This window comes from Phycodurus eques, chromosome 3, assembly GCF_024500275.1.
Source record: "Phycodurus eques isolate BA_2022a chromosome 3, UOR_Pequ_1.1, whole genome shotgun sequence".
Classification (NCBI taxonomy): domain Eukaryota; kingdom Metazoa; phylum Chordata; class Actinopteri; order Syngnathiformes; family Syngnathidae; genus Phycodurus; species Phycodurus eques.
This window is the reverse complement of record NC_084527.1, coordinates 13,007,457-13,034,455: the sequence shown is the minus strand read 5'-3', so window position 1 is coordinate 13,034,455 and position 26,999 is coordinate 13,007,457. Positions and strand designations below refer to the sequence as shown.

The window sequence follows — 26,999 nt, the reverse complement described above, 5'->3', positions numbered from 1 at the left end:
ATCAACATTTATGTAATCAATTAACATGAAATGTAACCGATTAGACTCATTTTAAATCAGTTATTGGTATGATTTGGTGGAGTGCTTGTAAAACATGTTTAAAACATTGTTTTATCACAGACAAATTTTAAATAGCAATAAATATGCACTCAATTTGTGTCTATCAACATACATGTAACCATGTCCCTAAAACCTTTCTATCCATCTAGAGGAAGAGAAAAAAAGTATGCTGCATGATTTAGCAGAAATTACATCATCAAGACGAGTATTTGAAATACCAAATAGCTCTTGAGCACCCCCTAAAATGGCTCTTTTTCTTTTATCAAAGGAACATTCATGTAATCAATTAACATATCAAATATAACCGATAAAACTGAATTTAAATCAGTTATAATTAGTTCTTGACCAGTTACCATAGCGGCTAATAGAGCTGATATGAAGTTTTGAGGGGGGGGAAACTATTGCCATAAATGTGTAACAATGTTACTCTAATTATCTTTACACTAAAATTAAATTTGTATTAAAATAAAATGTTACTTGATTGAATTGTAAATAATTTATTCATCAATATTTTTTAACTACAGTGTATGTTTTTCAGTTGTAACAGGATTGCGCCAAACACAGCAAAATATTGTATGTGACAAATAAAATACGGGAAATAAGCTTTTTTTTTAAACAACAAAAATATATAAAATGAGTAGTTTTTCAAAAAAATTGGTGTCTAAACTGTCCTTAATTTCTAGAATGACTCATATGACTCAGATTAATTATTTTATATAAAATAATTAACTTAACTTTATTTCCTCTGCTTACGGTCACATTTTATTCCTTCAATAAAATACATTTGAAAACAGCCATGACTCGGAAATAAACGGGCACTCACAATTGTAATAATTATTTTCGATTTTTTAAAATTATTATTATTATTACTATGCAGTACTTCTGAACTGTCACCAAAAGTATGTCATGAGGAAGTGAACCAGGAACCAATACGCCACACCGCCGGACGTAATTCGGTGTGACACCCAGCGGAAATAAATAGATAGTTACATGTTCTACTCTATCGTCCGGGGTCCGCTTAAATAATTAAAAGCAAAGATGTCGTCCGTTCAGTATTTAAGACACTTTGTTAACGAGAGACTCACTGCTGCCGCTGAGGAAATATTTGGTGTGTTCGAAAGAACGATCGTCGAGTACCAGGAGGAGCTTCAGCGTCAGCGTCGAATGGTGGACACCCTCAGCACCCCCCAAATAAAGTTGCACAGGATAGGTGTGTAAAACCCTTCATGAAAGTTCATTCACTGCGACGTTTCCAACACGAACAAGTAGAATTGTTAAAAATCAAGACTTGGTTACCTTAATTAAACTCTACTGTTGTCTGTGCCTTCAGAGGTCCAACATGAGGAAAATGAGCAGATTTGTACTGAACAGAAGCTTTATAAGCAAGAGGAGGACTCCTGTGTGGACCAAGAGCAACCAGAACCTCTGCTGGATGTGCTCTCCAGGCACGAAATGGATTTAGGTGTGTAAAATCTTCCAATTCCCAAAAGTATTAGCTCAAAAGGGTACTTCTACTAAACACTGAGCAAAGGGTCTGAGTACTTAAAGCTGTGTGATATTTCAGTTTTTCTTTTTTTAATAAATTTGAAAAAAATTTCAACAATTCCGTTTTTTTCTGTCAATATGGGGTGCTGTGTGTACATTGAGGAAAACAAATAACTTAAATGATTTTAGCAAATGGCTACAATATAACAAAGTGTGAAAAATTTAAGGGGGTCTGAATACTTTCCGTACCCACCCACTGGCTAAGAATCTATACTAACTTAAAGGGCAAGAATTTTTTTTTTACAAGCACATTAATTGGTATTTTGTATTTATTTATATGATGACCGTAAGTTTAAAACGACTTAGGCCGTTATGCAATTAGGATAACTGTACAGTATTCTATTTTCATGATCACAGGAAAATCTCGACATTTTAGGGGTGACATGGGGAAGTCAAAGGTACTTTGTGGTGATATTGACTCTTGTGTTACGAACCGAAATTTCTTTTATTTCACGTTGTCCCGGTATATTGGAAAGTATTCGCCCCTTTGTAACCCTACACACTAATACCCTTCTCCTGTTGGTCTTTGTGCGGTCTTCAGAAATACAACAAGTTGATGAGGAACCGCAGCTTCTTGCTGACCAGCAGCTTTGTTGGCAGCAGCAAAATTCCTTTGTCGACCAAGAGGAGCCAGAGCTTCAGCGGATTAAAGAGGAACCCGGCACCAGTCACGAGAGAGAAGAACCGGATACTTTTTTATCCATTCCTGTCATTGACGACCGTTACAAGAGCGGGGTTGCCATCCCGTACTCGAGTCCTGTTGAAAGTCCCTCAGAGGATGCGAATGTACACAATGAGATAAACAGAAAGTCTTTCAGATGTGACTATTGCGGAAAAGCGTTTGGTTTCAGGTGCAAGCTGAAAAGACACATGATGACCCACACCGGGGTGAAGCCCTACTCCTGCAAGACGTGCGGGAAGGGATTTAACCAGACGTCCAACCTGAAGAGACATTTATTGATCCACACGGACGAGAAGCCATACGCCTGCAAAACGTGCGGAAAGCAATTCAGGAACTCGCACGAAGTCATCACGCATGCCAGAACTCACACGGGCGAGAAGCCGTACCCTTGCAACACGTGCGGTAAGAGGTTCACTCAGCTGTCAATCCTCAAGCGACACGTCATGGTGCACACCGGGGAAAAGCCATTTCTCTGCAACACGTGCGGCAGAAGTTTCGGCGACTTGTCGGTGCTGAAAAGGCACGTGATGGTGCACACGGGAGAGAAGCCGTACGTGTGCGACATCTGCGGGAGAAGGTTCCGTGCCAACAGCAACTTGAGCATCCACAGGAGGAGGGTGCACGCGGCGAGGACTTCTCTTCAGTAGGCCGGATTCTTGGACACTTGCGATTCGAAGAACTTCTTTTTCATTTTGGTATGGCCTCCAATGGACAACTTTAGTTTTGTTTATATGTAAGCAGAGGAAATCCCCTACAGAAATAGTTTGTTTGCTCACAAAGAAATTCTCCAAATGTTATGGTCGTTTACTTATAATAGACACAATATCAGTCAAAAATCAGATGTGGTAAAAGTACTCGTACGCTTAATAAGGGGTGTTTGCAGTGTTAAAACGGATAGCAAGATTTGATAATTATTTGAACCCTTGTTGAATCTCTGACCAAAGCCATGCCCCTCACTAACGTGAACATGCACGATTCTCAAACATGGCCATTAAGAATGGCCGCGACTTAGCTGTCGAGGAGAAATTGCCAATTCCACGTCGCTTCCAAATCCTCTCAGCTGCCTGAGCTCCCTACGCTCTGTTTCTGTTTGCAAGTCTTATGCCTATTCGTTATCAAACAAGGTGTTGGTTGTTGTTTATTATTGTTTTATTTTCCAGAGCTGGATATTGTATCATGGTTTCAGGAAATCTCCTGAAGTCCAAGGTAACAGGTCAGCGCGAGGCCGTGAGGGGTTGCCTGCGAGCAGTGTGCCCGCTACAAGTGTGCCTTTGAGTGCAACGTAAATGATTACATTCTGTCAGTCACGCCTTCAGTCTCTGAATGGTTGTTTTTCCTTGGGTGTGGTGGCTTCTTAAAGGTAGCGTATTTTGGCTATTTAGACCTCCATAGAGTGACTCTGTCAGGGACTTGGTATGAAAGTGTCAATTTAAAAAAAACAAAAAAAAAACCTTGGTTTTGTCGTGTGTCCAGAAAAATGTCCCTCTGACAGCTACTTCTGTTTGACCCAGTTTTGTATCCGCTTTGTCCATATTTGGCTAAGACCCCCCGCCCCCTCTCTTTCCTCTGATTGGTTGCCTCCGTGTCAAAGACCCACTTGTGGGAGCACACGTGTTTATGTTGAAGAGTGCTGGCTCGGTAGCGGAAAGGCAGAGATCTTTGTTAGTGACGTAGATCTTGACCTTCGAAGGACCTGATTTCAGGCCTCCCAGGAGAAAAACGTCTGGAACTCAGGAATGCGTGGACAATTTTAATTCATATTTCACGTTTACTGATGACCAGTAGAGACAATATTACATCCCAGATACTAGAAAAAGTTGTTTTGGCAAAATATGTCCTCTTTAAAAAGCATATTAGAGGTACATGATGGCTTTTTTTAACAGGTGATTTTACTAATGTACTACCGTCACGTTCTGACAGTTAAATATGACAAAAAAAGTTTTTAGAAAACCCAAAATTCACCATCTCTACAATCTACAATATAGCATACTCACCAAGAAACAAAAATAACTTTTAATGTAGAAATTAGGAAGTAATTTGACCTCTGATAAGTATTTTACCAAGTCTTTAATGAATCTATAGTTTTATAATTTACTATATGCTAATTTATTGAGATGTACCAGTATTTGATAGTGGAAGACAAACAAAATGACCAGTTGGCTTCGGACTGGAGCTCCATGCAAGATCGTGGAGTGAGGATGATCATGAGAATGCTGAGGAAGCTTAGTCATGAACAGAATCAGAACCATATTTATTTGCCAAGTATGTCCAAAAAAACAAGGAATTTGTCTCCGGTAGTTGGAGCTGCTCTAGTACGACAACAGACAGTCAATTGACAGAACACTTTTGAGATATAAAGACATTGAGAAAAACAGTCACTGAGCAATAAAGGGTTGCTAATTATCTGGTAATGCTGGTACAATTGTTGTTGTTTTTTTTTTAATAACAATTGTGCAAAAAGATGCAGAGTCCTCTAGCACTTAGAGCAGTTCGAATGACTAATCTCGCAATAGTCCGGTGCAATGACCATTGTGCAAAGGGCGCTGAGACTTCAAGGAGTGAATGCGGTTTAAAGTGACGAGTAGTGCGATAATCTGGGACAATGTTGATTGTGCAAATGTTGCAGATAGTCCTCAATCAGTGTGCAAATGGGCCAGATGCTACTCTAGCACGAGTGGCCAGTATTGGTCAACTGATATGCAAATAGTGCAGCGTGGCGAGACTATTACAGTGAGTGCACGAGTAGTATATAGTTGGCCCGGCAGAAATGTGACAACGAACTCAGACAAAAGAAATTGGCAGCATGTTGCAATGGAATTGTAAGTTAGCTGTTTAAGAAGTTGATTGCAAGAGGGAAGAAGCTGTTGGAATGTCTGCTAGTTCTAGTTTGCATTGATCGGTAGCGCCTACCGGAGGGAAGGAGTCGGAAGAGCCGGTGACCGGGATGTGGAGGGTCCGAGAGTATTTTGCACGCTCTTGTCTTAGTTCTGGCAGCGTGCAAGTCCTCAAGGGTGGGTAAGGGTGTACCGACAATCCTTTCAGCAGTTTTGATTGTCCGTTACAGTCGGAGTTTGTCCTTTTTTGTAGCAGCACCAAACCAGACTGTGATGGAAGAACAAAGGACTGATTCGATGACTGCTGTGTAGAACTGCTTCAGCAGCTCCTGTGGCAGGGCGTGCTTTCTCAGAAGCCGCAGGAAGTACATCCTCTGTTGGGCCTTTTTGAGGACGGAGTTGATGTTGATCGCCCACTTCAGGTCCTGAGAGACTGTAATTCCCAGGAACTTGAAGGTCTCGACAGTGACACAAGGCAGCTGGACAGCATGAGGGGCAGCTGTGGCGAAGGATGCCTCCTGAAGTCCACGATCATTTCTACAGTCTTGAGCGTGTTCAGCTCCATGTTGTGTCGGCCGCACCACAGCTCCAGCCGCTCCACTTCCTGTCGATATGCAGACTGGTGTCATCTGCAAACTTCAGGAGTTTGACAGCCGGGTGCGTTGTGGTGCACTCGTTTGTGTAGAGAGAGAAGAGCAGCACAGAGAGGACACCTCCTTGGGGTGCCCCAGTGCTGATGTTGCGTGTGGATGATGTTGTCTCTCCCAGCCTCACCTGCTGTGTCCTGCCCGTCAGGAAGCTGTAAATCCACTGGCAGATGGCAGGCGAGATGCTGAGCTGGAGATGCTTGGAGGAAAGGAGTTCAGGGATGGTGGTGTGGAACGCTGAGCTCAAGTCCACAAACAGGAACCTCACATAGGTCCCTGCACTGTCTAGGTGATCTAGGATGAAGTGCAGTCCCATGTTGACTGCATCATCCGCAGACCTGTTTGCTCGGTAGGCAAACTGCAGGGGGACTTGTGACGGTCTTGAGGTGGTCCAGCACGAAACGTTCAAAGGACTTCATGACCACAGATGTCAGGGTGACAGGGCTGTAGTCATTCAGAACTGAGATTGTAGTTTTCTGGAAGACTGGGATGATGGTGGAGCGCTTGAAACAGGATGGTACTTCGCACAGTTCCAAAGATCTATTGAAGATCCGTGTGAAGACTGGAGCGAGCTGGTCCACGCAGACTTTGAGGCAGGATGGGGACACAAGGTCCGGGCCTGCCGCTTTGTTAATCTTTTGTTTGAAGATGCGTCTCACATGCTGTTCGTGGATGGGCAACGCAGAAGTCAGAGGTGTGGTTGTGGTCGGTCGTGCGGCTGGGTGGGTGTGGGGTGTGAAAGTGTCCTTTTCAAATCTGCAGAAGAAGGTACTGAAGTCGTCGGCTAGTATGCTAATGACTCACCTTGGGGGGATCGTCGCTTGTAATTGGTCAGCGATTGTAATGCATGCCAGCCTGATTTAGATCTGAAGGCAATTGGAACCTCAAATCACCAAGAAAACAAATATTTAATAATGCATACTACTTGTATAGCGCTTTTGAAGTGCTTTAGACTTTACAATTGCACACATTATTCATTCACTCCACAGTCACACCCTAGTGGTAGTAAGCTACTTGCCTAGCCACAGCTGCCCTGGGGCAGCGTGACGCAAGCATTCCATTCTGCACCTACGGCTCCTCTGACCATCACCTAACATCCAACTACATTTATTCATAGGCAATGTGAGTTGCCTTGCCCAGTGACAACTACATGCGCTCAGGCGGGGATACAAACCGGTAATCTTTAGGTTGCAGGCCATACACTTAGCCTCTTTTCCACCGTGGAAGTTTCTATAAAGAGTGGGCCAAAAAGAACTGTGTGCAAACCTGTTGACAAACTACAAACATTTCATATGCTATTTTGACTGAATTCTTTAGTCTTTTGATATCAGTAAGCCATTAAAAATTAGACTAATATTTTTTTGTAATTGAGCAAACTTACAAATTTAACTGGGTTCAAGTTATTATTTACCCCTCTTCGTAATTGAAATGGTTTGGATTGAGCCAAGGAAGAAACCATTCAAACTGGTACAGATCCAGTACTTTTGTTTGTACAAACTGCAGTGGAACTTCCAAAGTCCAAAACCATAAACATGGTATATTTTGGAATTCCGCCAAAATGCTCTGGAAAAATCTGCCTCACAAGTCAAACAAAACAAATCATGTACACAAAAGTTGCATCGCCAATGATTAACAATGTACTTTCGTTAGTGTTTTTCTTTTTGAATTATTTATTTATGGCCTAAGAGTGTTTCTCATGCAAATATTCACTGTAATTATGCCTTTACTGCAGTTTTCCACCACATTCCAACTTGGGTACAAATTCGGGTTATATTGCTGCCAGGGGAACAGAACTCCGTCGTAAACTCAGGACCTTCTGTAGCAGCACGACTATTAGTCCAATGGCTGTGTGGGTAGAACAGATGGGCATAGCAACCATCTCGTTCACTTGTCTATGAGCTCAGTTTCAATTGTTAACACTCGTCCTCTGCTTCTGTCTTGGCTTTCTTGGACCCTTCAGCACCATGCTTCATCTTCTTCTTCACTTTGTTCTTCTGGCCTTCCTCCTGTCGAAACTGGTGTCTGTTTAAAAGAAAAGAGTTCACCCCAGACAGAGGATATAGCCATGTTAATCTTTGGTTGAAGCACAGTATAGTCTTCCTAATAAAAACTACTGTATTTAAGCATTGGTGCACGATGGGGTTAAACTCTTCAGACGCGTGTTTTCGGAGCACAAAGAAATGGTCCAATTTGTGCCTATCGAGACCTGTTTATTCACGTCCAACAATACATTTAATTTCCAAATTCAGTACTTACACATAAATCAATCCCAATTTCCACAGTTTGCCAATACACCTGCCATTCATTACCTGGAGCTTCCTATTTGTTCCTTTTTGGGATTATGCGCCACTGTGTGTAAAAAATAGAAGAAAAAAAAAACAAAATATTGCTCCAAGTAACAGAGAGCATGCTAAAAATCTCACCTAGACTGCCAGCGTCTGCCGCTATTCCACACCCGACCAAAAGAGGGCAACCAGTTGGCATCTGTGTATGAACTGTGGTCAAAGTTGGCCCCCACTCTGTTAGGGGGGAGCTTCTTCAGCTTCTCTTGCTCCTCTTTGAAAAAATACACAAGATTTGCTATGAGACTCTCCACTAGTGTATATGGGCAAACGTAATATGCTAGTGAACGTCCTTTCTGCGAGCTGACACTGACAACCGACGTGATAAGTCGTCATCAAGGCTACACATGTTTGGGGGGGGGGGGTTAATCCTACTCTGTCTGAGGAACTCCTTGGCAGATGGGCCAATCTCGCGAGGTGCTGCACTTGTAGACATCCCCTCAAGAGGATCATCCTGGAGCCAAGGAGGAACAGCACCTGTAATGCACGAAGAGTTAGCGATGACTACAATAAATATCCAATTGTTATCATGACAAATATTATGACATCCAATACAACAGTGACACCACATAGCAATGTATATTAATGTCCTATTTTTTGGGCCTACTTCAGACAAGGCGGTTAGATGTCATTGGTGTGGCCTGAAACGCAAACTCCTTTTATTTGAGATATTGATCGATGGGTAGGTTATATTCCCATTTAGTTATCTAATTAGTAGAAATTATGCACCATTTTTTTTCACTTCACTGGAGCTGTGGAAAGTCTGTAGCTCACTCGTACGCTCGCAAAACAAATAAGCCGAGCAACGGCCCGCATTTGGAAAAACTCCAATGGGCTGTTCCTCATTGCTGCTGCTGTTACTCATACTATACCTGTGTGTATGTTTCCGCTGTTTGATGAATCCTACAACAGAGAAAATTACAGCAGTGAATGCTGTTTTTGAGTTTGATGAGTTTGGAGGTGTTTCATCTACCTGATAACCAATGAAAGTCAGGCCCTGTTGCTGTGCATCGACCATTGAGTCGACGACGCTGTTCCCCGTCTGCTGGTGGCCTCCCCATGATTTCCCTTGAAAGCTGTTTCCCCACCCCCAGGTAGGAAGATGAGCACAAACCATATTGAAAGACATTCGGTGTGCATTTGATGATACAGTGTTACCTGACACCAGCCTCTGCTGCCGTTTGTGTTCTGTTAGGCCCGTTGGTCAACTCCGGCTGTGCTGCATGCTGATTTTGATTCAGGAAAAGCCAACAGTGGTTCACAGAGGAAGTCTCACCACTAAACACCCCTCTTACTAACAAATATGAAACCTTTTTCCTCCTATTTGACAAGTATTTAGCTCTAGGATGACTGATTTTATTATAGGAGCCCAACATTCTACAGTATAGTTATAGTTGGTCATTTTCTCTCACGAAGGTTTTTATTGGTGCAAGTCTAGCTGCAATCTACTATACTTCTCTGCTATGGGTCTGAAAATGATGACAGTTGACAGTCAAGACCATAGTTATGGATACCGCCACTGCATCCTTGGAAACAAACCTCTAGAAGAGACTCAAGGAGCTCTTGGCGCTGTTTCTCCTGGGCCCGGATCATCTCGGCTTGCTGAGGACACGAGACAAACAGAACGGCAAATCTGAAATCTGGAATACACTGAGGTTGAAATAATAAGGCATTAGTCAATAAAGCTAAGATCAAGCGTTTTATTAACAGTGGTGAACTTGTTGCTGATGTGAAAAACAGTACTTTAAGAAAAAAAAATCCCCATAAATAAAAGATGCTGCAATTGTGACAGTTTGACCCCTTCGTCATATATTTATGTGGAAAAATGTTTTGCCCTTAGAGGTTCCAGTGTATCTCAATCAGTTTTTGAGGTAACCATAGAGTAACATTTGGCATTACCAGTTTAATGAATTCATCCTCCTTCTCCACAAATGTTTCCAAAACTTTGGATACCTCAGCTTTGAACCTAAAAAAAAAAGAAGAAGATAAAAACATTAACATTTTTTGTAAATCTATCCATTTATAAAGCTTGTTTTCATTAGGGTTGAGGGTGAGCTGCCTCTCCCAGCCGAGGTGGGGTACACCCTGGACTGGTTGCCTGTCAATCACAGGGCTCACACACAGAAACAACCACTCACTCAGATTCACACCTACTAACAATTTTTTAGTCTTTAATCAACCTAACACACGCATGTTTTTGGAATGCGCGAAGAAGCCGGAATATCTGGAGAAAACCCATGCAAGCACGGGTAGAACATGCAAACTCCACAAAAATTTGCTCCTGGCAACTTTTGCAAACATATCTTTTCATTATTTCCATTCAGTTAGTTTGCCAGGCTCACCGTTCAGTCTCCTCCTGTGTGATGATGACTTTGTCTTTCAACTTGAGATCTGCCTTGTTCTCCCACCAGAACTTGTGGGTACTCTTCCTGTGTTCTGGCCTGAAATCAGACCAATTTGAAAGGTCAGCCAATAACACTATTAATTATTGTTTGTTGATATTATAAAGTAGCTTACCACATCATACAATTGTTCTTGATGATGTTTATCTTTGAACTTTTGAGAAAATATATCACTCACGTGGCCATGTGCTCCAACAATCCTCCATGTAATACGGTCATGTTGCCGTCTGAAACATTTCGTTCCACTTCAAGCCCACAGCAGTAACACCAAAAGGTTTTCGTGTGTTGAGCACAATCAAACTTTTCAACTTCGGGTTTTTTAAGTGTTCGGCGAGCTTCCTTCACCTGGAAGACATGAGGAACAATCACAAACTTGTTAAAAAAAATAAAATCCAATACAGTCTTCTTCTTTTCCTTTCGGCTTGTCCCGTTGGGGGTCGCCACAGCGCGTCATCCTTTTCCATGTAAGCCTATCTCCTGCATCCTCCTCTCGAACACCAACTGCCATCATGTCTTCCCTCACGACATCCATCAACCTTCTCTTTGGTCTTCCTCTAGTTCTCTTGCCTGGCAGCTCCATCCTCATCATCCTTCTACCAATATACTCACTAATTCTCCTCTGGACCTGTCCAAACCATTGACGTTTGCTCTCTCTAACTTTGTCTCCGAAACATCGAACCTTGGCTGTCCCTCTGATGAGCTCATTTCTAATTTTATCCAACCTGGTCACTCCGAGAGCGGACCTCAACATCTTCATTTCCGCCACCTCCAACTCTGCTTCTTGTTGTCTCTTCAGTGCCACTGTCTCTAATCTGTACATCATGGCTGGCCTCACCACTCTTTTATAAACTTTGCCCTTCATCCTAACAGAGACTCTTCTGTCACATAACACACCTGACACCTTCCTCCACCCGTTCCAACCTGCTTGGACCCGTTTCTTAACTTCCTGACCACACTCACCATTCCTCTGGACGGTTGACCCCAAGTATTTAAAATCCTCCACCCTTGCTATCTCTTCTCCCTGTAGCCTCACTCTCCCCCCCCCCCACCCCTCTCATTCATGCACATATATTCTGTTTTACTTCGGCTAATCTTCATTCCACTTCTTTCCAGTGCATGCCTCCATCTTTCTAACTGTTCCCCCAGCTGCTCCCTGCTTTCACTGCAGATCAAAATGTCATCTGCAAACATCATGGTCCACAGGGATTCCAGTCTAACCTCATCTGTCAGCCTATCCATCACTACTGCAAAAAGGAAGGGGCTCAGAGCTGATCCCTGATGCAGTCCCACGTCCACCTTAAATTCGTCTGTCACACCTACAGCACACCTCAACGCTGTTCTGCTGCCCTCGTACATGTCCTGTATTATACTAACATACTTCTCTGCCACTCCAGACTTCCGCATGCAGTACCACAGTTCCTCTCTGGGTACTCTGTCATAGGCTTTCTCGAGATCTACAAAGACACAATGTAGCTCCTTCTGACCTTCTCTGTACTTTTCCATCAACATCCTAAAGACAAATAATGCATCTGTGGTACTCTTTCTAGGCATGAAACCATACTGTTTCTCGCAAATACTCACTTCTGTCCTGAGTCTACCCTCCACTACTCTTTCCCATAACTTCATTGTGTGGCTCATCAACTTTATTCCTCTATAGTTGCCACAGCTCTGTACATCACCTTTGTTCTTAAAAATGGGCACCAGTACACTTTTCCTCCATTCCTCAGGAATCTTCTCACGCACTACAATTCTATTGAACAAGCTGGTCAAAAACTCCACAGCCACCTCTCCTAGATGCTTCCATACCTCCACAGGAATGTCATCAGGAACAACTGCCTTTCCATTTTTCATCCTCTTTAATGCCTTCTAACTTCCTTAATGCCTTCTAACGTTCCCCTTACTAATCATTGCCACTTCCTGGTCCACCACACTTGCCTACTTTTGTTAAATACAGTTCAGTCGTATTTAACTTTTAAGGACTACACATTTGCATCTAATATTTTAAAATTGTTGGTTTTCCAACATTTATTTGGGTACAATGTTTACTTACAATAAAATTAAATATTTATTGAGGTGGAAGGCCTACGGCAAGGATTTTAACAAATGCCAATAAGTAATTTACATCCATACAATTCATGTCACAGAGAGAGAACTGTATTTTGATAGGGACGAATTCCAGCTGGCATTAGTGCACGTGCAAATGTTAAAGCGAATTAATTACTCACCTTTTCTATGAATTTCATTAGCACAAGCCTTTGTCTGCTTTGGTGTTGTTTCCCGAAGATATGTCCTTTCCCGTTAAATGCAGTTTGCCTACATATGGCGCAGTAATAGGCACCCATCTATTCCAATAAAGTGAACAACAATATAATGACCACACTTTAGTTTTCGCCTCTAACCAGCATTTAAATTACATTTGGCTGGCCAAAGAAGAACGAAAGACACTCACGTACCAAAAAAGGAAGTACCGTCTCAATATGGATCCCCCTAGAAACACCAAATGTGGAAATGTTAGTGTTGGTAACGATAAGATCGTAATGTCCATAATAATAATTTTTAAAAATCGTAGAGTTTTAAAGTAATGTATTTTCTATTCTATCAATCGTATAATTGTAAAATAATTGCGGGGGAAAAGTTTATATCATTAAAATTTAGTTAACACGAGAACAAAGTTTCCTTGTATTCGTAGTCGGAAGGTAAACACATGACACATGACGGAAATCATTTTGTGACGCCGCCATTAGTTCAGACAATTTTCACTGTTTGGTAGGCAGTTAACAAATAATAATAGTAGTGGTGTTTTTTTTTTCAATAATCAACGTCCTTATCGTTACCTTTATCGTTTCTGGTCTGTTAACAGTGGTTCTTGGAATGTATACCTTATTTACCTTTCATTTTTAATGTTGATTTATTTTATACTTTTTTTGTTTTGTTTTTTATTTTAGAGAAAAAAAGTTATATATTTTCAAGATTAGAGTAGTATAATTTAGAGGGGAAAATGTGAATTTTAGAGATTAAAGTTAAAAATAGGCGGCACGGTGGCCGACTGGTTAGAGCGTCAGCCTCACAGTTCTGAGGACTCGGGTTCAATCAACAGCCCCGCCTGTGTGGAGTTTGCATGTTCTCCCCGTGCCTGCGTGGGTTTTTTTCCGGGCACTCCGGTTTCCTCCCACATCCCAAAAATATGCATTCATTGGAGACTCTAAATTGCCTGTAGGTGTGAATGTGAGTGCGGATGGTTGTTTGTTTGTATGTGCCCTGCAATTGGCCCCGCCTCCTGCCCGATGACAGCTGGGAAAGGCTCCAGCACGCCCGCGACCCTAGTGAGGAGAAGCGGCTCAGAAAATGGATGGATGGAAGTTAAAAATAATCGCATATTATTTTAGATGAAAGTGGCAATTTTACGAAAGTAAGAGCAAAAAGGGAAAATAATACAAAAAAGCGGAACCGTTTGTTGCCTCATTTGCATCATCGGACCCGAGCAGCGTAACATACACCGGAAGTTCAACAAGGCCAAATTACATTAGCCGTCTCATTTGTCATTTCATTGGCTAAACAACAGGTTTTGTATGCCATGTCGGTCACGCAGACGACCATGTCTAAACTACATCACTTGAGGACGTTTGTCAACGAGCGACTGACGGCCGCCGCTGAAGAAATATTTGGTGTTTTTGAGAAAACTATCGTCGCCTACGAAGAAGAGATGGACCGTCAACGCAGGCTTCTGGAGATCGCCTGCAAACCCGCTGGTATTTCACAGAGGACAGGTTTGGATTACATTTACCCTTCACAGACAAGTTAATTTTACTTTCACATGCTTTTTTTTGCAATAGCTCTTCATTTTCATGAATGTGCTACATGCATTTCAATAAGTAATCTATTTTTACTTCACTTGAGTTGCAGCGTATCTGAAGCTCGCTTGTAAATAACATTTTGGCTCGCAACACAAAGCAAAAAATCACTCCGTCACTCGAAAAACTTGTGGGTTGGGGCACATGAAATCTATTTTATTTTAAATATTTCCCTCGGCTATTTTTAAGTTACCCATTTAAAAAAAAAAAAAAAAAACTTTCAATTTTGTAAATTCCTAGTTTATTACCATTTAACACATTTATGTTAATTTCCACAATTACTGTTTATTTCCATGGAAAGTTTACAAATTTGGAAATTTCCAGAACGCCAAAACCCTGTATAGTAGCATTAAGATGGCACAAAATGGTTCCAAAAGCCCTGTCTTGGTGTCAAGGAACTATGTTGAAGTGAAACATCTCGACTACTAACAATTTTAAATAATAGGCTGAATCGAGTACTCTGATGAATTAAATTTTTGCATGGTTAAAGAGCAATTATGAGCACACATGAAAAAACAAGCCATTTCACATAATAATGAACAACCAATTGTTTTTTCCCTTTCTTTTAGATAATCAGCTGTTTAATGTCTTAAATTCACATTGAGCAGCAAACATTTTTTCTTGTCTATACAAACATTTTTCAGTGAGGCAATTGCAAACAAATTAATTAAATAAAATAGAAAAAATTCCAGTTTAAACTTGGCATTTCTTCTAAGTATAAAATCAGGTTAATTGAAAAAGTCATCAACAGCCTTTATGTTGTGAAACTTCACTTGAGCAGCTAGCATTTTGGCATGTGATGATGATAATAATAATAATAATAATAATAATAATAATACAGTAGGGTCATTGATGTGCATTTATGATCTTAGACCAGCTGACTAAACTAAAATATTATTCTTAAGTCCTCTCTGACAAACTGCCATGTTTCACCACCTTCTCAGGTAGCAGTACCAAACATCACTCGCAATCTTTTTTTTTTTTTTTTTTTTCCCCCCCCCCCACATACAGTTTATGACTAAAAATGTAGCCACTTGCACTTAACTATTGGCCTGCACTGAGAAAAACTGTCTCTTAACTAATATGACATGGACCCTAAATGAAGTGTTAGATATAACCTGCGACTATCACTATCACGTGATAGTCGCAGGTACAATATAGTTGTTACCAATGTAATAAACTGGCCACAGATTCGAAGGGAGTCATAATAAAACACAAACCATAGCCTGCTGTAGGGCTAACATTATGTTTTTAAGTTACATTAGGTTAATTTTACCTTGTCTCGGGTGTCTTCGGCGGAGACGTTGTGAGCAAGACATGTTTGAGACGTGCTGTTGATATGCAAGGTCCGTGTTCCAGTCAGCGGTGTTTGTCTTTATGCTCAGTTTGAAATGCTCCCACATTTTTTGCATTTTGTCTTTTTTCTCGCATTTATATTCTCTGACGTCGTCAAAATCATCTTCTTCTTTGTTGTGTTTAACGGCAGTTTTCAAACTACCGTGTTACCAATTGCATTTTCGTGCTGCTTGAAATCAAACACATTCCCTTTGCTTTCGCCTCCTCCCCTTGCGTTGATGACATAAGCGCATGATAAGCGGATCCCCGAGGCAGAGAAAATTCCTCGATAATTTTTTGTACTAGAAGTACTCGGAAAAACTCAAGTACTTGTTGCAGTCATAGTTATTTCTGTATCTTTTTTTATAAAGTGCAATACCGTTGAGCGCTATTTTTTTAATTAAAGAAACTCGTTACAAAATGTTTTGTTGGTGTATTTTGGAAGGATGGCACGGATTGATGTCATTTCTATTCATTTCAATGGGGAAATATGATTTGAGATGTGTGGTCACAGAATTAAACTCCAAAGTCAAGGCACTACTGTTTTTTTGTTTGTTTATTTATTTTAAATGTTTTTTAAAACCCTGTTCTGTATAGATGTTTCAGTGTACAGAGTTGGTCCATGATGAATTACTCTGTTCCCTCAGAGTCTCCAGAGGGAGGATTGTGTACTCAGGAGAGCATCGCCAGTGTGGAGCAGGAGCAGCAAGAGCCTTTGCACATTAAAGTGGAACAAGAGGAGCATTTCTCAAACTGTGCAGTCTGGCCGCTGGTTTTGAACTTTGACCAGAATGAATGCGAAGCGGACAAAGACACCACCGATGCTACGGACAACGTAGACTTTGATGCGTCGGAACCGAGCAGTGATAATCAAATCGTCTTTCGTGGCTATTATCCAGAAAATAACCCAGATTACATCAGCGAAAACATGGCATCTACATCTGCAAGGAGCATTAAAACGGAACATCACGGGCAGGCGGACAGTTCATTCAACCTGGAGAACACGTTGTCAGCCATCAACCCTCAGGCCCGACTTTTTGACCAGCCTTTTCATGGCAGTGGCTTCCACGCAGAGTCAGTCATGTACGCACAAGCCAAGCCTTTCGTTTGCGACGTCTGCGGAAAGGGATTTGGCTTCAAGCGTTATCTGGCGCAGCACATGATCACCCACTCGGCGGAGAAGCCGTACGCTTGCAGCAAGTGTCGCAAGACCTTCCGGCGGATGCAGGCGCTGCAGATACACATGCGGTGTCACACTGGCGAGAAGCCGTATTTCTGCAAAACCTGCGGGAAGAGATTCTGCCAGAGCTCGGCGCTCAGAGTTCATCTCAGAGTCCACACGGGGGAGAAACCATACTCCTGCAACACGTGTGGGACCGGATTCAGTAGCCTGCCGGTGCTAAGAAACCACATCATGAGGGTTCACGAAGGCAACATGCTGTACGTTGCCTCGTCTGGGGAGAGGAATGCTGTTTTATGGCCAAATTAAAGTGATGTGACTTGTGACCAGTTAGGATTTTTCGAGATTTTATTTATAGTAATTTCCGTGTATACCAGACCAAACCTTGCCCCAAATAGTGACAAAATGCGAGTGATGTCCCCCAAATTTTTATAGTAGACTATATCAATAGACCCTGTTAAGTAAATTCAGTGATTTGTTTTTAAATATATTGTACATGTTTGAAGATAATTGCTGAAAACATGCAAAGACTGAGAATTATGTAAACTCAAATTCCAATGAAGTTGGGACATTGTGTGAAACATAAATAAAAACAGAATACAATGATTTGTAAAAACAAAATATTCAAACTGATCAACTTTATTGTTTTTAGCAAATAATCATTAACTTAGAATTTTATGGCTGCAACATGTTCCAAAAAGCTGGGACAGGGTCATGTTTACCACTGTGTTACATCACCTTTTCTTTTAACAACATTCAATAAACGTTTGGGAACTGAGGGCACTAATTGTTGAAGCTTTGTTGGTGGAATTCTTTCCCATTCTTGCTTGATGTACAGCTTCAGCTGTTCAACAGTCCGGGGTCTCCGTTGTCGTATTTTAGGCTTCATAACGCACCCCATATTTTCAATGGGAGACAGGTCTGGACTGCAGGCAGGCCAGTCTAGTACCCGCACTCTTTTACTACAAAGCCACGCTGTTGTAACAGGTACAGAATGTGGTTTGGCATTGTCTTGCTGAAATAAGCAGGGGTGACCGTGAAAAAGACATTGCTTGGATGGCAGCATATGTTTCTCCAAAACCTGTATGTAACTTTCAGCATTAATGGTACCTTCACAGATGTGTAAGTTACCCATCCCATTGGCACTAAGACAGCCCCATACCATCACAGATGCTGGCTTTTGAACTTTGCGTCCATAACAGTCCGGATGGTTCTTTTCCTCTTTGGCCCAGAGGACACGACGTCCACAATTTCCCAAAACAATTTGAAATGTGGACCCGTCGGACCACAGGACACTTTTCCACTTTGCATCAGTCCATCTTAGATGTGCTCGGGCCCAGAGAAGCCGGTGGCGTTTCTGGGTGTTGTTGATAAATGGCTTTTGCTTTGCATAGTAGAGTTTCAAGTTGCACTTACGGATGAAGCGCCAAACTGTATTTACTGACATTGGTTTTCTGAAGTGTTCCTGAGCCCATTTGGTGATATCCTTTACACATTGATGTAATTTTTTGATGCAGTGCCGCCTGAAGGATCGAAGGTCACGGGCATTCAATGTTGGTTTTCCGCTTACATGCAATGATTTCTCCAGATTCTCTGAACCTTTTGATGATGATATGGACCCTAGATGATGAAATCCCTAAATTCCTTGCAGTTGTACATTGAGGAACATTGTCCTTAAACTGTTCGACTATTTTCTCACGCACCTGTTCACAAAGAAGTGAACCCCGCCCCATCTTTGCTTGTGAATGACTGAGCAATTCAGGGAAACTCATTTTATACCCAATCATGGCACCCACTTGTTCCCAATTAGCCTGTTCACCTGTGGGATGTTCCAAACAGATGTTTGATGAGCATTCCTTTCTCAGTCTTTTTTGCCACCTGTCCCAGCTTTTTTGGAATGTGTTGTAGCCATAAATTTCTACATTAATGATTATTTGCTAAAAAAAAAATGTTTATCAGTTTGAACATTAAATATATTGTCTTTGTTGTGGATTCAATTAAATATAGGTTGAACATGATTTGCAAATCATTGTATTCTATTTTTATTTATGTTGAACACAAACTCCCAACTTCACTGGAATTGGGGTTGTATTGCACAATTGTGGAGCTCTAGGGTTAAACAGCTTTTTACCATTTCAGTTGTCCTTATTTTTTGGGTGTAACTTAAACACAGCCCAGTGATGCACTTGGGATCCAGCATGAGTCGCCCCTCCCCCACTAAATAAGAACTTAAGCACCTTCGTTTGCATCAGCGGTTATCCGGAGCAGTTGTGATGTGCAGTTAGCTAGCTAGCTATGCCTACACCCCGTAAATGCATCTTCCCTTCAGATAGTACACTGACGTGGCTTTGTCAGCCTTGAATGCGCGCACATCACGGAGAGAAAGGCTGCAGGGGAAGGGGAGAAAATGCCAGTTTTGATAGCCAGCGTGTGGACCAGCGCTTCGATTTGGGCCTCCTCTAAGACCAATTCATACGTCTGCGTGCAGTCTGCGAACTGCTGCTCCACATGTGGTCCCAGTCATACTACATTTCAGGGTTCATGGTGTGTGCATGAATAATCCAAATGCCGGCCGGCCGGCCCTATAAAAGCAAAAAGAAACTGCTCCTGTTTGTTGTAATGTTTGGGATAGTTCACATCAGCAGTTTTGAGTCATCAAGCTATCCTTGTAAGCATTTAGTATAAAAATGAGGAGAACGGTAGATCTCTTAAAACAAGCACAAGGAGAAGCAGGTGCCATTGTTATTCTTAGTTGATCTGGCGCATGCGTGGTCAGCGTGCTTTAAATTCAGTCCGTGCGGTCACAAAAATTGGGCTGGTGTCTTCGCGGACAAGGGGGTGGGTGACAGTATTTACGTCACATGGAGCAACGCGCTCCCTGTGGACACACAGACGAGCAAAGTTTGAATTGGCCTTTAGTGCGCCTTGTTGTCAGCTGTAAGTTTGCGCAAGACATGGAGCGAGATGTGGAAGAGCGAGGAGGGGGAAAATGAAAAAAGTCCGACGTGGACCAAGACTTTGCGTGGGCATGAACACCCCAGACGACGACCCCGATGGGATATATTTTTGCGGCTCAAACATGTAGGGAAGTGTCGGCATTCGAAAGTTGTTATACAAAGTAGCATCCATTTTTCAGTGGGGTATGGTCATCATTTAAAAAAAAAAAAAAGACAATTACTTGATATTTCACGATTTTGAAACCTCATTTTATATACTTGCCGGTTTTTTGTTTGTTTGTTTTATTTATTTATTTTTTCCATTCATTCCAATTTGGCAGGGTTTTCTGGTGTTACCATAGCAAGTCACTCATATGGTAGCACCAGCATGTACCCACTACACTATCTGTGCATAAATATACTGCAAGGTCTGACCTCAAAACTGTTATTTTAAATTCATCTCACAACATTACCCTTGAAAAAAAATGGCTCACAGGTTAAAAAAATGCACCCCAATGCACATGAGGTGAAGACTCTTCATAACAACCCTGGCTTAACTAAGCGCCACCCCAACATACTAAGCTGGTCTCTCAGTCAAGATGTATCACTTCAACATACTTCCTTGGACCATTTACTGTAGTACTTTTCTATTTAGACAGGGCTTTGGTGGCATCTTGTAGCATCTTTCAGAAAGAGCACAAAACCTGCGAATAGCTGAGGTTAGCTTCCACAGAAAAAAACTAAACGTGATGAGGCAAATCCGCTATATGCAGAACGGCACGTGAACAAACCCGGAAAACAGGTTAGCAGGCTTCCTGTGCATGCTGCGCTAACGAGCAAGACTTCAAAACATGTTGACGATGTTGTTTTGAAGATTAACTTGCCGCCCCCCCTAAAAAAAAATACATCCTCTAAAGTGAAATACATGTATATAATTTATTTATACAAATATAATATTGTGTATGTAAACACAAGCCGAGCCTAAACATTGAATATTGTTATCTTTGGTAGCTCTGTGGTGACATCATGTGTTAAAAAAAAAGACATTGTCGACATAAACATTTCCTACTGGTGCTATGTCACGTTGCCATTCACCCGAGCGAGGAGGAAGGTAGTAGGTTGCGCATATACTGGATACCTGACTAGTGAACTGCGGATATGCAGGTGATTACTCGAAGTGATTTTCTGAGGCATTTTCGGACCTCCAATCAAGTGCAGTATTCCGCAAGTACTGTATGTATTGTATTACATATTTATTTTTAGGGCAGCATGGTGGGGTTATGCTCAGCAAGTCTGCCTCACAGTCGAGAGGTTCTGGGTTCAAATCTCTGTCCTGGTCTTCTTGTATGGAGTTTGCATGTTCTGTCTTTTTTTTTTTTTTTTCCTCTTCAGGCATTCCTGCTTTATTTTTTTTTTAAGCCTATTTTCACCAGTTGAGATAAGCTACATCTCTGTAAATAGTAGGTCAAAATATTTAATGTTGTGAAGAAACTATTTTTTTTTTTTTTTTTTTTTGGTCCGTGCATTACCTGTAAATGTTTTTTTTTTTTTTCTGTTCAAATAAACTACCTCAATGATAATGGTGGCTTGCATACTAGACTTCCATATATGCAGTGATTCAGGAATGAATTTTTGTTGCGTTATTTTATAAACAAATAATTCAGTTAAAATAACTTAAGGCTGTTAAAGTTGGATCAAATGAAATGCAGAACTGTTTGCAACGTATGAAAAATAGGACTTTCTGGTTCTTAAGCAGTGATTTTCAAAGGGGTACTTGTACCATTTGTGGTACACTGGTTCCCTCTGGTGGTACACAAGAATCACTGCCGCTTAGTTGTATAGTTTCTTTTAAAACATTTAGGTACATTTTTTTTGTTTGACTTTAATGTGTGCTAGATTTTAATTGAATCATTGTTTGATGACAGTTTTCTTCTAGATTTAAGATAAATGTTCATGTTTGAACTGCGTAATGTTGCAGTGACAATGTTAAATAGAAATAAAACCTTGTTTTTCGATGAACACTTGGGCCTACTACACTATGGTATTTTATTGTTGGTCATGATGATGGTGTGCACTTGGAGAGCTAAGTGTTTTTTAGGTGGTAGCCTACTTTTAAAAGTTCAAAAACTACTGTCCTAGAGATTGCATGTAGATGGAAAAAAAAATCCAAGAGATTGATGTAATAAAGCTATATAAATACTGTTTTAGGGATACATAATTATAAAACACTGCTGTTGCCTTATTTGCTGCTCCAGGATTTCAGTATCGCGCCCTCTAGTGGATGTCTAAACAGTTGCATCCATTGTTTTTTTCCCCCCACGTTTTATGTTTTTTCATGATTTAGACTTCATTACAATTTGTAATTATTATTTATTAATGGATTGTTCCTTTCCTGTTTGAATTTTTGAGTACATCAGATTAAATGTCACCATCTAGTGGCTGCTCAGAACACTTACAGCCATATGTGTTTCAGAGTTTTCGTTCTTTCGTCTTACTGTAGATAAAATTACAAAGTTGCAGTCTTTTTAAATAAACTCTGTCAACATTTACATAACATTTGAATACAAATTCAGATTCTGTTTTTGATTCTGTTGCACTTGCCAAGTGGTGGTCGCTTTACGGACGCCTGGTTAAACCCCTTAGCAGTCCAGACGCCCCTCTCGTTGCATTCACTGACTTTTGGCAGGGCATTTGAAATTTCATTTACTGGTATTTTATGACGCTTCTCTAATTGAAAGTAAAATTTTCCAAAGTTAACAGGTTTCAGTAATGCAATGCAATACATACAGCTGCACAATCTAATGCAATGGTTCTCAAAACCTTTACAAAAAGTACACCTAAAAAAACAAAACTAAACTCTCCAAGTCTACCATCATGACCAACATTAAAATACAGTATTGTTGTATGCCCAAGTGTTCATCATTAACGAGGCAGGAGTTTTATTAGTAAAAAGCGTATTTGGTATTATTGTCACTGTAACATTATGCACGGTTTCAACATTAAAACTACACTTGAATATAGGAAAATAAAAACCTGCATGTGATGATTCAATTTAAATCTATTGCACGTAAATCAAAGTTGTACCTAAATAAGTGTTTGGTGGGGGGGGGGGACTGTTCTACAAGTTTAAATGCAAATGTGTTACACTTAAATGTTAAATCCAATTGAACTGTACTAAACAAATTTATTGTACTTGATTTTAAAAAAACAATTAAGCCACTATTTGAACATTTAATTCAGTGATTCTTTTGCATTTCACTAGAGAGAGCCTGTGTACAATTAGTGACAATCATTGATCTCATTACATCCAGTACAGGATCTCTGTCAAAGAATGTCTTTCATAAAGACAAACATTTCAAAAACTTTGTCACAGTTTTAAACTGTTACCAGGTCTCTGCATGCTTTTGTCAAAATACATCAAAGGTAAAGAATTAGTGTTGTTATTATTACCTTGACTTGCAAGTTTAATTTGTTTTACGATCAAGTTTGTAAGAAACGTTAGTCGTACAATGAACCCCTGCAATAGGTTTGTCGCACGTGTACTGTACTGTAATCGCTTATAGATGCCACAAAGATGGCAGCTCCTGCATTTGTGAAGGGCCTGGGGAGCAACAAAACACATTTCTGTATCCTTTATATCATTTTCAACTGCCTTTGCTCTAATTATTGCCATCTTAAGATGTAAACCATAAACGGGGACCTCTCCAGGAAGTCTTCCGACCCGAGTGTTCCTGCTGGGCACGGCGGAGTTGCATAGATGCAAACATTTTACTGGAGTAATAGATCACGACACTAAAGATGTTGGAATTTGGAAGTAGCACAGTTCATTATGTGAGTTTAAGAGTGCGCAGGGACACCGCTGACATGAATATCTGAGGTTGTGATCCCCAGCAGGTGAGGGTCCCCCCCCTCGCCTTGCTCTGATCTGCATTGTGCTTGTTAACACGGTTTGGCATTAAGACCGTGAACAATAATGTGTTTACAAGTTGAAGTTGTACGTCTCTTAACAAAAGTAAAATGCTTGGTGACCAAGTGATGTAATTTAGATGACACATCAACAGTGATATTAAAGACTGCAGATGCAAAATCAGATCTAAATAAATATGCTGAAATGCAGGCTCCAAAGTTAACCATTCAGATACAGCTCAGCAATTAAAGCCCACCATTGGATGGTTACTGCAGGGATTGATGTTTCAGCAAGCAACAATTTATATATATATATATATATATATATATATATTATATATAATTTGTTTTATTTTATTATTATTATTATTTTTTTATTTCTTCAGGCACTCCGGTTTCCTCCCACATCCCAAAAACGTGTGCTAGGTTGATTGAAGACTCTAAATTGCCTGTAGGTGTGACTGTAAGCAATTCAAGTATTACTTTGGCTTCATCTGGTGGAATCTTGCTGTTGTTAGGTTTAATACGTTGATAGTTTTTTGTTGTTGTTGTTGTCTGCATTCAGTTGGTGGTCCTTGAATTTACTTGGTGCATCGTCAAAAATGAAACTGAAAGTATGTTTCTTCTCTCCTGATGCAGCTACTAATTGCTTGCGTAGGCTACTTTGCTGTTACAATTTGCTTGTATTCACTAATTCGGTCTTTATTGTTTGTGTAAATGCCAAAAGGAGATTTTAATGATTTAATGCAGTTTATGTAAAGTGCTAGTGCGCATATTTACTTGCCCATGTGTGATGTCACGTCAGTTTGTGCTAGTTTTAGGCTTAGGCTTGTATGTTAGCTAATACTATTGATGAGCCTCATAAGGATTTTTTTTTCTTTGTCTGTGGAATAATTTAACTACTGAATACAGTCATATACTACTGAACTATGGATAATTGATGAATTGTTTAGAGCCATTGTTTATCTTAATATTGTCCAAATCCTCTGATTTCAGCTTCTTAACAGTAAATATTCTCTGATTTCTGTCATACCTTTATAAAAGCGTTAAATCAAAATAACATCTGCTCCTACTTTGGAAAATAACGATCAACATTTTCCTCCGTTTTCTGATATGTTACGGACCAAACAAATCATTGAATCATATTCAAAATATGAAAAGAATAATAATCAGTTTAATTTATTAAGAAAATATTCGTTATATGAATGTATGAATATATGTATGAATAACCTGCAGTGGACTTGTACTGTAGTTGAAACTGAAGCAGCATCAGAAGTGTGCATCAAACTCGTAGCATTTCGCATTAATCAGTCGCCAAGTACCTCTCAGTTTCAAAATGTTGGTGAGTACAACATAACTTCATCTCATCTGATATTACTTTGGTTGTTTATTTGGTTTTGTTTAATGATCAAACAATATCAAATGGACAACAATAATCGGTTAATAAGTAGTAATCAGAAAAAAAATTTTTACAATATTTTTCTTAATCGATTAATTGATGTTACGAGCGATAGAATAATAGATTCTAAAAATATTTGATAGTGACAGCGCTAAAAGCTTTAGAAAACACAAGGGAAAATACTGTAATTTGAATCTAATTTCTGTGTCAAAAATCATTTTTATTGTTTCTTATGTAATAATGTAATTTCTCGAGATGGTGACTATTTCTTTTTCGTTAGCTGGAAGCTAAAACAAAATCATTAAATATTTTGTTCTGTGTGAAGAGCTTGACTATAATTCAACCAACGTAAAAATTGCTACTGTATTTGAAAATGACAATTCCTTGCAAATGTTTGACATGGTTGTCCAATTAGGGTTATGATTAACAACTAAGCAAGTAACTAAATAAATTAGCCAAAATAAAATGTTGAAACCTTTTTAGGCAGTTTCTTTACTTCTACATACCCACTGGAATGGAAGCAGTACCCCTATAGTATTGTAGCATAATGGAAACAATACCTTCTGTCAAAATTGTTAGTCCGCATCTGCCTTGTTTTAGCCTTGCTCTACGTTTCCCATACATCCACCTCAATAAAACACCTTCCAATGTGTCTTCTGAGCAAAAAAAAAAAAAAAAAGATGAAAAGGCTTCTGTATATTTAACCGAAAAGCTTAAACGAATTTAGAGGCAAAGCCAGAGCTTGAAAGGCCACATCTGAGAAGGCCATCACTCTTTTTATAAGCTTTCCCTGATGATTAGTACTGGCTGGGAAACACGCAATATCACAACCGAATCCATCGTGGCCCCCGACACATTTGTGCCCTCAAAGTGTACCTCATGTTTGTCACTGCAGTGAACCAATCAAGGGCCAGGGGGAGAGGGAACAAATTAACAGAGAAGTATTTCGCTTTTCTAAGGGACCTGGTGTTTGAAAACCACAGGATTCATAAAACTGCCGTACATAATTATGCTTTTATAGCTGTATAAACTCTAATGACGCCTTGTAATTTGGTGGTTGCAAACATAGCAGTTTGAAGACCCCAGTTTTGATTAGGGTTTCTTTTATTTCCCTATTTTTTTAAGGCAATATATACACGTGTCACAAACCAGAGATTGCACTTTAACAGTTCCTACCTCTAACACGATTTGGGTTTATTACTGAAAAAGTGAAATGGTGCGTAGCTGTTCTACAGGAGTTATCGTCAAGGTGGAACACCATCGGTTTCAGGGATGCTGGGCAAAGTCCAATTTGTTTGTTTTGTAAAAAAAAAAAAAAAAAAAAAAAAATAGGTTAGCCATAGTTCATATTAAATTGTGTACTTCAACATAGCACAGGTAGTTGGAGTTCAGTCTCTTCACATTTAGACTAAACAGCTGATTTTGCAGGGTACATTCCGTTCTTTTCGCTTAATTATTCTGCCATACGTATTGTACTAAGCAACCTGGACGGAGACGTCCCAAGGTCACAGTAACTTACAGTTTTACGTTTTATGATCATCACTCTTTCTTTCTTTGTCATCACTGGTACCTTTCATTGGCATTAGAAATGATCACAAAAGCCCCAAAACAAGCTTTAAAAGTGTTAAAGTTTCCTGTAGTTGATCTTTTAGACCAGGGTTAGGCAATTCTTGTGCTCAAGGGGCAGATTAGATTTTTTTAAACGGGCAGATAATTGACCAGGTCATTTGTAAATGAGGAAATTATTGCGATTTTAAAAAGGTATGTAATATGTGTAAAACAGTTTTACAGTTTTAATAGTAACAACATTCTCTCTTTGTTTAATTTATAATTTAGGTTACAATGAATTAATAAATTCTGAATGTATTATTTTAGTTATA

General features: G+C 40.1%; 2 protein-coding genes across 3 annotated transcripts; one reads left to right on the top strand and one right to left on the bottom strand.

Moving 5' to 3' along the window:
- The first annotated feature begins 1,028 nt into the window (after positions 1–1,028).
- On the top strand, positions 1,029–21,190 carry LOC133399555 (zinc finger protein 836-like). Its single transcript, XM_061671121.1, has 5 exons — positions 1,029–1,270; positions 1,391–1,522; positions 2,147–2,930; positions 14,005–14,279; positions 16,346–21,190. The coding sequence occupies exons 1-5, from the start codon at positions 1,099–1,101 to the stop codon at positions 17,185–17,187; spliced, it is 2,205 nt and encodes a 734-aa protein (XP_061527105.1). The 5' UTR covers positions 1,029–1,098; the 3' UTR covers positions 17,188–21,190.
- On the bottom strand, positions 5,380–12,974 carry cenatac (centrosomal AT-AC splicing factor). Of its 2 annotated transcripts, XR_009768279.1 has the most exons (12): positions 12,738–12,974; positions 10,691–10,857; positions 10,453–10,551; positions 10,010–10,076; positions 9,650–9,712; positions 9,269–9,336; positions 9,084–9,186; positions 8,983–9,013; positions 8,486–8,587; positions 8,192–8,324; positions 6,573–7,790; positions 5,380–6,486 (listed from the first exon to the last, which is right to left on the bottom strand). XR_009768279.1 is itself a non-coding variant. In XM_061672132.1 (11 exons), the coding sequence occupies exons 1-11, from the start codon at positions 12,852–12,854 to the stop codon at positions 7,682–7,684; spliced, it is 1,059 nt and encodes a 352-aa protein (XP_061528116.1). In that variant the 5' UTR covers positions 12,855–12,974; the 3' UTR covers positions 5,380–7,681. The 2 variants fall into 2 exon arrangements, 1 of the variants encoding a protein (XP_061528116.1); XM_061672132.1 differs by having other exon boundaries at positions 5,380–7,790.
- Positions 21,191–26,999: the final 5,809 nt, after the last annotated feature.